The 11,854-nt window shown below is 38.6% G+C and overlaps 1 protein-coding gene, 1 long non-coding RNA gene and 1 other non-coding gene across 5 annotated transcripts in view; 1 reads left to right on the top strand and 2 right to left on the bottom strand.

Moving 5' to 3' along the window:
• Window positions 1–230: 230 nt before the first annotated feature.
• Window positions 231–3,142, bottom strand: LOC133420184 (uncharacterized). Its single transcript, XR_009770583.1, has 4 exons — window positions 3,026–3,142; window positions 1,250–1,414; window positions 923–997; window positions 231–459 (listed from the first exon to the last, which is right to left on the bottom strand). It is a non-coding gene; the product is annotated as an uncharacterized LOC133420184 (long non-coding RNA).
• On the bottom strand, window positions 743–875 carry LOC133422036 (small nucleolar RNA SNORA31). Its single transcript, XR_009770714.1, has one exon. It is a non-coding gene; the product is annotated as a small nucleolar RNA SNORA31 (small nucleolar RNA).
• A 1,163-nt stretch (window positions 3,143–4,305) lies between the features above and the next one.
• LOC133460533 (protein TANC1-like) overlaps window positions 4,306–11,854 on the top strand; it is a 39,166-nt gene continuing 31,617 nt past the window's right edge. For 2 of the 3 annotated variants that reach the window (XM_061741159.1, XM_061741151.1), the window contains exons 1-3: window positions 4,306–4,561; window positions 5,998–6,201; window positions 9,660–9,790. In XM_061741159.1, the coding sequence (XP_061597143.1) occupies window positions 4,483–4,561; window positions 5,998–6,201; window positions 9,660–9,790 (414 nt within the window). In that variant the 5' untranslated portion in view covers window positions 4,306–4,482. Of the gene's footprint in view, window positions 4,562–5,997; window positions 6,202–8,211; window positions 8,306–9,659; window positions 9,791–11,854 lie in introns of those variants that run through there. The other variant, XM_061741168.1, reaches the window with a different exon arrangement.

Below are 11,854 nucleotides of genomic sequence, written 5' to 3'. Positions count from 1 at the left end.
AATACCATTTTTTCCTATGCTTAACATGCACTAGCATGTCTGATAATAGAATTAAAATTCTTTATTAAGTTCAATCCTCTGCATTGTTTCAATTTGACCTCATGCAGATTTTCAACAATTCATTGAAAATCACAATTTCATAAACTGAATCAGTTGAGCATGATCTCGAGCACTTCCCTCATGTAACCAAACTTTTTTTTTTTTAAATAAATGATACAATACATTCCACCTTGATTTGACAGTTTATTCTTCCCATCCAGATATGTGCAAATATATACACTTAGAAAATCTGCATACTTTATTGCAAGACAGTGAAACCATTTCATTTATTGTGTTCAACACACATGGGAAGATAAAACTTGTGGACAGCAGGCTGGAGAAAGTAGCTCAGCATAGGAAGAAAAGATCCAGTACTCCACGCTCCATCTGCTGTTTGTACAGACAGGCCTCCCTCAAGATCTGGAAAATAAAAATAAAAAATGTTCAGGAACTGCTACAGCACAAACTTATAAGTCCCACTGCAACAAAGTTTTTAATTTAGAGCTCATCACCCACTGACAATGAATGATGATGGTCCTGTGGCAAATACAAGGATGTTTACACGGACTATGATGCCAGATGCCCAAGTCTGTATATATTAAAAAAAAAAAAAAAAAAACCAATGTGCAAAAACTGATTTTAGTAAACTAAAATGCCAATTTTAAAAATGTTAAGAGTCTAAACCCAGATACTCCTGACAAGCTCATGTTTTCCCCAATTCAATCTGTGCTGCTATAAATTGGAGCAGTCAGAAAGCACAAGGAATGCTCAGTTTAGCATCTCTATGCAAACCCAGAAGCTAATGAAGCCAGCTTCAGGTCTATCAGTGGATGCATATGCACGTGCACAAATATTTATATATTGAATAATTGTAAGTGCTCACCTGCAGTAGTCGGCCATTTCCACAACTTAACTGCAACCGCACAGCTGTTGGAATACCTTTTGACAAGCATCATTTCTAAGAAAGAACGGGTGGGGAAAAAGAGATTACATTCAAGCTCCCTAGAGATAAACAAATGCTTTGATGTTGTTAAAGTAAATAGTCTTTGTTCTCCCCTCTTCAATCCGAGACGCCATGGAAAAGGCGAGCAGAAAGCGCGGGGACATTCAATCTAGCATCTGCATAAATAAAACCAGGTGCATCTCACAAGAGAGAGCCCAGGCTGTCAAAGATGCTTTCAAGTACATCTCTGCAAATAAACATGCTTACACAAGACTTCTCAGCAGTGTCAGGCTTCATCTCAGACTCCATTTTCTGAACCGCCGGTTCTGCATGACTGCCTGCTGCGGCCACGTCACTGACATCAGCTCAATGTGCTCCGTTTCAGTCGTCATCCTGCTTCTGGTTCATATACGAGACATGGCACACACTCTGCTGGGTGGGAGAGAAATGTAAGTTAGTAAAATGATTTAAACATGTAACTAAGCATTAGTAAATTAAGTATTTAATACATTTCTGTTTCAAATCTTTATTATTTTTCACAATGAATATAAAAGTAACTGATGTATTGAGAATGTACATCACAACCATAACAAAAACACCCCCCCCACTGAAGGTTGTGCTGGTGTAGGTTCAGATGGTATTAAAATTGTGTCATCTTACAAAACATACTGAAAAGAAAAAGTTCTTGGAATCTTGAGATAGTACAGTGAACCCACCAACCCAAAGATGTAAAAAAGGCACACAAAAAGTTGGCAGGCGTATTAATATCTAAACCTTGGGCTTCTCAAACGTCAAGGGTCCACCGACATAGATAATCTATGTTGAATGAGAATCATGGAAATAAGTCAAAAAGGGTTGCAAGGCCTTATAAAATTTAATTGAAAATCTTTTCTCTATAGTAAGACTGCATAATGTCTGAGCCACTGAGTGGGCAAGGCTGTCCCCTTCCATCTAAGGCAGGGCTATTCAATTGGCGGCCCGCGGGCCACATGCGGCCCGCCAGGAGCTTTTATGTGGCCCCTGGTCATATTTCAAAAAAGGGTGTTGAATTTTTTTTTTTTTTATTATAATATTTTTATAACTGGCTACTATGGACTAAAATGGTTGTGCTCAATGTTTAATATAATATTCAAATAAGGAAATCTTGGTGGAAAGTGGTGCTTTGTCATTATGGCATGTTTTATTAAAAGTAGGTCAATATAAATTTCATTAAGTTTGCACAATGCATGGTTTCAAAATGAACTTGCATTCAAAATATTTCTTTATCTGAATATTATATTTAACATTCACAATTACTAAATCTGGAGACAATACATAATTCATATGTAAACTAGATATATTCAAATGTAAATACAAATGTATTATATTTACATAAGTCTTCGTCTTTGAGTGCAAAATACATTTTGAAAACACCCACATTTTCAAATTGTGCGGCCCTCTCCATACAGTCCTTTTGCAGATGTGGCCCCCGGCCGAATCTAGTTGAATACCCCTGATCTAAAGGAAAATGGCCCGCCTGGCCAGAAGCAGCAGAAAGATCACGTGACCTCAGAAGTCACCCGGGGATCGTCGTCGCCAAAAGGACCGAACAAAGCAGTAACTAGTTTACGCTTCCGGACTTTCAAGAGTGTGGAAAACGTCATTCCAAAATTTAACAAATGTTTTAACACAAATTTGTCGTGTTTTATTTCGACACTTTAAAATACATTTCAAAAATACTGCAAGGAGCAACTCTGTTGCCCAATTTCTTGTAATTTGGTACAACCACGTGTGGTAAACCAAGACCTGCGTACAGGCAGCGTGCCAACACGCATGGACGTAAAAGCCCAAGTTAGCAGCAGGACTAACATTTAACGTCCCTGTCATAGGACTGTTTTCCGAGAAAGGGATCATAAAAAAAAAAATGTATGCCATAATGTAATATATCTAAGTTTGGGATAGTAACATAACGCTAAATGGCTAATTTACACGTGTTCACTGTTTAAGTCGAAAACTAAACAAGCCTCGACATTTTAGATTGAACACAGAAAGTCGTATACTTACTACTAAACACCTTTCCGTGAGAGTTTAAGTTGAGAAGCATTATGAACTTAAACGACAGCGTTCCTCCGCCTCCACCCCGACAGGAATCAGGAGAGTGAGAGGGGGAGCAGCTGTCTGCCAGCACATATATAGGTCTGCCACGTGTTTCCGGGGGGGGAGGGTTATTTAATACACCAAATTACATGGCGCCTCCTGCTGGCCAGTGTGGGAAATTACTTAAATTACAGAGGCTGAATAAAAATGACGTTTCAAACTGTTTCAAAGTTATTTATTTATTTATCTATTTCAGGATCCATGTTGACGCAGCATGTGAAAAATGAGGTCACATTTAATTACACTTCTCGTGCTCTGAGAAAGTCAGTATGAAACTGAGGAAGTTGCCTTTTTTTAGGTTTCACCTATCCAGCGCTTTCACCGCCATTTACTATGGTGAATACATGTTACCAAAACACCCCCCCCCCCCCATCTTTTTTCTTCTTTATTGAACACCATAAAACAACATAGAACAGTAATTAAACATCTTCTAGTAAGGATGATAGATAGATATAATATGAGATGCAGAGCTATATAGAAAAAACAATCAACTATATATTGAAATAAAAGACAAACAGGGGTTTTTATAAAGTGCAAACTTTAAAAGTATCACAGTATTTAAAATCAGGCAAACAAAAGTGCCAAAAAGAGGAGCAAGGACTGAGGCATGCATCAAAAAAGCAGAAAACAAGATATATCGTCTCAATTTTTTTTAGCCATTTGGTTGGAGTCTATTTTTCTTAGGGATAAGAAGAATAATTTAAAATCATTTTAAAACCAATCAATGAATATGATATTTACCCATGAGAAAACTATATTTATTATGTCAGATACATTCGACTTCAAGTTATCTATAAACACCCCCAAAAATCTCACAAGCTGACTAGGTAAACACATATTTGAGAAAAGACCCTTCTAGTCAAGCTTTTTAAAATGTTGTAAGGATAATGTGCACAAAAATATACTGCAAAAAGCCCAAACATCAAGTAAAAGCATAAAAAGCCCCTTTAGATAACATGTTAAATGATTTAGGATACGTCCAATATGAGCACGAGGCATGGACGTATGAGCGCGGGCACGCGCCCCCTCCTTTCATCATTTATAGCGCGCGCATCGCGCTCCTTAATTGGACTCGGCAAGCCTCGTCTACCTGGCTGTTCATGTGGATTTATGGGAAGACATGCCTCCTTCACAGAAGACCTCAACGCAGGTAACACACGCGCTATTTTATTGTAGGATGACCTCATTTGTGTGTGACAGCCCCTGTTTTGACAAAAATGATTGTAGTATGAAAAATACACATGGCTCATTGGCAGCCGAATAGGAAACTTAACGGAGTTGGGAATGTCGATATAATGTACTTCAAAGCCAAGTTTTACGACACTCTTCCACAGAACGTGTAAAGGGAGGAAAACAGCCAAGCAATGTTCAGAGCAGTATTTGGGAACAAGAAAGACGGAGGAAAAAGAGCCAAAGAGGGAAAAAAGAGCCAGAAACATGCAGGTAAGAGAAAAATTAATCAAGACTTATGTGGAACAAATACGTAGCCTACAATAAAACTGCCGTTTTCCAAGTTTCCTCTATCTATCTATCTATCTATCTATCTATCTATCTATCTATCTATCTATCTATCTATCTATCTATCTATCTATCTATCTATCTATCTATCTATCTATCTATCTATCTATCTATCTTTATGCATATATATATATATATATATATATATATATATATATATATATATATATATATATATATATATATATATATATATATATATATAATATATATATATATATATATATATATATAAGTGGTATATAAATGAGGGGCTGTTATATGTTGCTCAGGTCCTGTATTTTTTTCTGATAATATCCTGGTTCTCTTCTCTTGGGTGAATGAAGCAAAGCCATTTCAGTTAGCCTAATTCATCAGTGTTCTGTCCTTCACAGTGTCCCAATGCTTGTATTCAAAGTGTGTCAGGCAAATTTAGAGCAGGTTAAGCAACCATGATGACCTACTAAACACTGAAATTCAAAAGAATTTGTAAGTTTCAAGTAAAAGAGATTCATACTTACATTTTTAAATTACCAAAACATTCTGTATACATGATCTTTTTTTTTTAAGTACTGTAAGTGAAATAAAAGTTCACTTAGTAGTGTTTATGTCCTTGAAATCAAGCCATTTGTATTTTTTCGGAGTGAACGTGTGAACTTGCTGCAGTACAGAGGAGATTTCAGACTTCACAGCAAGACATGAGCATAAGTAGAGCTCAGTATTAGAGCAACCATGTTGCTCATTAATTTTTAATAATGGGTTGCACTGGGAAGCAAGAACAGAGAGGAGGGTAGAGAACTGTGTCAGTCTCATTAAATTCATATTCTATGTTTAAAGTACATTGGTGTTATTATTATCATTCACAGATTTATGTCACGTTTTGGTTTCTTTTGCAATCCTTGTAGATTTGTTGGAATTATTGTTATGTAGCTGATCTGTGGCTCCCTATTTTGTACACAATAATCACATAAAAAACAAATTCATTCATAATAGAAGGATATGAGAGACTGTATTGCCATATTAACTATGTCAATCTAGTATAATCATTATAAGCAATTAGGTGTCTGTTTGTTGGATATTATCTATTTGAAGGCCTAGGATCAGGCCTAATGGCTGCAATTACAAAGGACATGAAAAAGATTTAAATGTTCATTTGGAACATAATAAGTGCAGCCTTTTGAATGAGTGTAATGACATTCCTTGAAGTAGATGTTTTGTTATTACCAACTTGCTCATAGAGCAATATGCCTCCCAGGCAAGATGTTACTCATGTGCAGCCTTAAGTGAGACATATTTCAGGGCATGCTGGTCCCCCCTCTATTGAGTCAACATCCATCTTAAACCCTCTGGCTCTTCCCTATAATATCCCATCTCTTCCATAGGCGGTGAGGTGTACACCCCAAGCACCCTACAGAGGAGTCGTGTCCCGCGTCCCTCTCACCTCCTTGGCCATGGCAGCGGCCGCACTGACAGCCAAGGAAAACGGATGAGACTGACCAAGGGGGTATCAATTTCTTTGCCATCCTCCCCGCTTCTCCCTCGCCAGGCCGACATATTCCCCTCCCAGTCATGCATCAAGTTTCCAGGTGGGTTGCATTCAAATAATAAAAATAAAAAAAGTCTGATCTCAGTGACAAGCAGCTGTGCGTGAGGGAATAACTGAGAAGATAGCAGAATGCTGGCTCTTCGTCGCCTCGATCAGTCAAGAGAGTCTGTGTGTTCATTTGTTCCCGACATGTGACAAAAAGTACAAGAGCTTACAGACTGTACCCTCAGGGTCCCAAAACATGTGACAGATTGTTAAAATAAATAATTCAGCAAAATAACTAAAGGCACAAAACCTCCAGTTAGGTGGGTCAATGTGGAGATGTCATATTAGTTTGGATCCATATGGAAAATATTAAGTGAATTCAGAATTAAAACAAAATAATTGAAAGTTAAACTGAATACATCACATTTTCTGTTGGTTGTAGATTTGTTGCACGAGTTTCAGAACAGTTTATCATACAAATAAATGAATTTGGACCAAGTTGTCCACATAATCTTCTCTATCGTCCCATGTTTTATTTTGATCTCAAAATATTTAGTATACTAGTTAATGTGTCCAAACTCAACCATTGAAAACTTAATAACATGCAAGCATAAGTTGTATTAATATTACTAATAACACTAATATTACTTATGGTTTTCAAGACAGCTTTTTTTTACACACTTTATAAACTACGCAAGTTGTGATGACACAAAATCCTGTTTATATTTACATGTGATTAAATCGGTTTTTGGTCTGAAAAATATGTATATGAAAATATACAAAATAAATGAAAGATTTCAACTCAACAGATAGAAGTGAAAATATGCTCAAACTCTGTATTTACTTTATTTTATTTAATCAAATTAAGCAAAAATGTAATTTGGTTGGAAAGGAGCTTTAAAACAATCGTAAGGCTTCTTTCACAGAATAGAAGAAACTAAACCAAATAAAAAATAATAATTTTGATGCTGTACCTGTTTATTCCCTCTTTTAAATGTCAGTGTTTGCAACCTTAATTGCTCTCCTTGTGCTGTAATCCCTCCCACCATCAACTGCATTTAAAGCAGAGGAGGTGAGAGACTACAAGGCAACAGGAAGTTATAAAGACTGTTCTGTATGATGTATAGCACATCTGCATCATCTACAGCTGTATTTCATGTCTGTCAGTGTCAGCTTTAACAGTGTTTGTGGCAACACAGTATTTACTTAAAATTCACTTTGCAATCACGTAGCTATTCCAAATGTCTCCTCATTTCTGTACTCTGAGTCCTGTTAAAATTATGGGATGAAAAAAAACCAGAGCTCGATTACTTGAGGTGTCATACCTTAATAGAAGCACTAGATGGCAGCGCCGTGCAGTAAGTACAACCAGCCATTCAGAAAAAATGGGTGTCATTACATTTCATTACATGCACCACTGCCAATACCTGAGAAAATTTGAAGGACAATTACCGCAAGTTAACATCCACAGTGTGAGGGCTTTTAAATCTGCTTTGGCTGTGGAAAATGAAATACCGAACAGCGTGTTACTACATCGCAGAGTCTTTCCAAGCCTATTGACATACACAATCCAAACACTGAATTCCCTTGAGTATGTGAATTAGTGCATTCCAGTGTTTGAAAACATTTCATCCCTGAATGAATCCCTCTTTTCTGAAGAATCTGCTTACAACAACCCAGAGATGTTGGTGCATAAATTGAAACACACCCACACACATCTGAGTGCACTGCGTCCTTACCACACACATACACACACACACACACAGACAAACATACACATTGAATGCACACTTACACAGCAACACTAATACATTATAGATAACCGCCCACAATTCTGTAACATTTTTTTCATGCATAGCTTGCACTGTAGACATTCTGCTGTATACTCCTGGGACACAATTCAAATTCTGCAACACAGATCTCATCTGGGGAGGCTTAATCTTTCCCATTCTCTCTCCTACACTCACTTTCTTTCATATCCCTCCCTTTCTCCACCCTCCAATCTCTCCCTCCCACCCTGCCTGCTCTCCCTCCCGCTCCCTCCTGCCTCTTTGCTGTGGCCAAAGGACGGGTAAGGAAGCTGGAGTATGTGGATGGCTTACCCAGTGCGAGAGAACCTCTTGTCGTTGCCTCGTGCCGTGGCAAGACAGACCACAGAGGTGAGATCAGGAGCATATGGGCGTGTGTTTAGCATCGCATATGGTTTTCCAGGTAGAGAAGAAAGAGTGTGTGTTTATGTTGTAATTACAAGCAGATAGCTCTGAATTACTTTTTAGATGAAAGCTATCAGGGTGATGCCAGTGTGGTTTTTTTTGTTTTTTTTTTCACAGAGAATCTGTTTTATCTATTGAGTCCTGTTTCTGATTTCTTGGAATCTTGTCATAATAGTGTAAATAAATCTCATCCAGTTTTCTCTGTGTTTTTGGCCGGAGGGTTACCCCTAGGCAGATATCACGAGGCATCTTCCGTCCTGGTTGCCAGGCACCTCTCAGCTTCCTGTTTCCAATGGCAACTGCCAGGTTGTTTGATGAATAGTTCTGGACACTCAGGGTTTTCTCACGTTACTCTAGATTGAATGTCAGGGCTTTGCTAACTAAGTAGAAGTTTTCTCTCTCTGCTCTGACTGAAAATGTGCATCCTTTCAAGTTTTGGGCAGATTTATATTCCGTAAAGAGTTTTGGTGAATGTTGTTAACACAAAAACAAAGATGTCCAGAGTTGCCTTTTTGAACTGACCTTGACCCTGCCAGAGATCGGTTTTGGTTTGTGAAAGAGCAATGCATATTTAAAGGGAGACAGAATGAGAAAGAGTCAGTGGCGAGAGTGCGAAATGAATGTGATATCTAAATGAAAAGATGCTTGTGAGGAGGAGTGAGCTGTTCTTGCAATCCATGATGTCCCGTCATGCTGTTTATATGCCTACTCGGTATGCATGTTACTCAGCTGAGAAAATAAACGAGGTGTAAGAATGTAGGAATGTACTGCTCAGCCGGGCAGAAAGATTTGGGATGTGTTACAGCCTTACTTTGCTGAGGTGAGCACGGACCTCAGAAGAGTAGGGGTCAAAGCATCAGGGAGCCTTAAACATTGATAAATGAATGCAGCACATGGCTTGTGTCAGCCGGTCTCACCAGGAGAATTAGTGAAGGCAGAGCTGACGCTGTCCTCTCTGTTCCAGAGTCAGACTCATTGAAATTCACAACCCGTCTCTCAACCGAGAGCACCTGGCACGCGTATGCACAGGGAAACTCACAACTCCACACAACCTCATGCTGCTGCCTCTACCAGGGATTGGAAAGCCACCGCTTGTGCGCTCATAATCGGTACAGCTGGCACTGTGCTGACCTGTGGATGCATACATTTTTTGCAGTCGACTGCCGATGCTGCTGAGTGTGGACCTCGTGATCAAATCTGAGCTCTAATGGGAGTGTCAGTTTGATGGCACTTCCATTTGGCCTGCCATTTTTCCTGTTTTCTTATCAATCCCTATCTCTTAAATTTGTGTACATCTCAGACCTCCACGTGGAGCCCCACCTTGGCTCCTCCCTTTCTACCCAGGAACTGATGACCAGACTATGTTTCTTACTGGGAGAAGCAACGGCCGGCACCGCTAGCTCTCCTATGGAGGACAGAAAGGAAAAGAAGGTAGGAGACCTACTGATTTCAGTCACTTGAAAACATCTCTTTGTCAGTGCTTTTATCAGCAGTTTCATTAAATTATTCCTTTTTTTATGTTAATTTGCATCTGTTAAGTTAAGTGTGTGTATGTTGAAACCATCTTTGAACAAGAGCTGCATACAATTTTAACCTTTTGTTGCCGTGCCTCTGAAGAGCTCCATTTGTACACTCAGCACCGTATCAGTTTTAACCCCAGTGTTATGATGAGCCATTGTGCTTGCATATGTCTCTCCATCTCTATGTCTTTGTATTGTTCAGCCTTGGCCCATTTTCTCAGCCTCATTCCACCACCTGAGCTCCAGATTCAGTCAGCTTCACAGAGATAGCGAGGCTCATATGAGGAATGTGGGTTGTCCTGGCTAAGATAGATGAGGCTTTGGTATAAAGGGAATAACAGTGAGTTTTTTAAACTCCACTGCCTAGCCTTCCAACCGTATGTGTGTTGCAGAAATGTTGCATCAGTGTTAAAAAGACTTCAAATGCACGTGATCAAATAAAAAAGATAAGAGGCATCCAAAATAGACTATTTTTTGTCTCTCAGAAAATATGGCAGATTAGGGCCAATCTGCATTTAGATGAGTCATAATACTTTTTTTTTTATCAAGACCTTTACTGATTTAAATCAAATACTATACTGTAATACATCTAACTGATTTACATAAATAGTTTTAAAGAAGCAAGGCTTAAAATGGTACATTCAAAGTTATATGTAACATATGCTAACTTTAACACCAATGTATATTTTCTTTGTTTTGAGAAAATGGTTTTGATCTCTACTTTTGTAGATTTTTTTCCACCATAATATAGTTATTGTGAATTAAAACACTAAGGGCCTGATTTACTAAAGGTTTGCGTGTGTAAAAACGTGTGCAAACTTGACAGCACCCGCAAACCAAAGTGCCAGCTGATCTACTAACAGCGTGCAAAGAGGACTGCGTCTCTCAAATGCGCAAAATAGCACACGCTGTTCATTTAGTACTTTTGCCCTGATGAATAATCAATATGGGGCGTACCCGCCAGAAAGCGCTAAATACTGGGAGGGGAAGATGCAAATTGGTCCATTTACCACGCGCAATGAGATTTACCAAGCCTGAAAGTTTTTGCGGGGATTGTGATTGCGTCTGTATTTAATACGTTTGAAAGGAAGGTACTAATCTCCACATGCAAAAGGAGAAATATTTTATTTGAATGTTAAATCGAGTATTATTCAGCAAAAGGTTGCCACAGGAGGCACATTCATTTTTTTATTTGTGATAATAAATAAATCACGTGTTTTCATGGAGAAAAAAGTGTTTCTGATTGTGCGCCTATATATACTTGTTCTGCAGTCATACCCCGGTGTTGTGCTGTATTCAGCACCCCTGCCGTGAAAAGCACCCCCTCGTCTGACAAAAATGATATTCTCATTCCGTGTCACGTTCTGTTTAGCGTCCAGTTTTGTGTTAATGATTCATGTTTAAATGCACTCATGGATTCCACAATAGTCATACTTTCCCACAATCACAGTCACAGATAACGAAAATCGGGTAAATGGTTATTGATGTCATTAATTAATAGCCTGCTTACTGTGTTGTTTTCCATAATATTTGTAAATATATATAATATAAACTCCTAAGTATGTGTTTGTGTGAGTGTGTATATATAAATATATTGAAGTGTCAGTGTGTTGTTTTTTTTCTTGGTCTACTTATCATTGAATATACGAGGGGGTTCTTTTCACGGCAGGGGTGCTGAATACGGCACAATAATTTGCCTCTTCCACTAATATCTCTAACTCCAACTCGTCAAATTTCATTTTGCGCTTGCGACTATATCCTGCTTTCCATCCAGACTCTCCATGGCGCAAAGTTTGCGCCGCAAACCGTAAGACGCGCAACACCTCATTTAAATACTGCTGCACCTGTTATCAATTGCGCACGCAATCTTAGTTGATCACCCGCAAAACACACAACAGCACGCGCAAACTTTTTCAGTGCACACGCAATTTAGTACTCTTTATTTAGGATCTTAGTAAATCGGGCCCTAAGTATT

The sequence above is a fragment of the Cololabis saira genome, chromosome 2 (assembly GCF_033807715.1).
Source record: "Cololabis saira isolate AMF1-May2022 chromosome 2, fColSai1.1, whole genome shotgun sequence".
NCBI lineage: Eukaryota > Metazoa > Chordata > Actinopteri > Beloniformes > Belonidae > Cololabis > Cololabis saira.
This window is presented reverse-complemented; position numbering and strand designations above follow the sequence as displayed.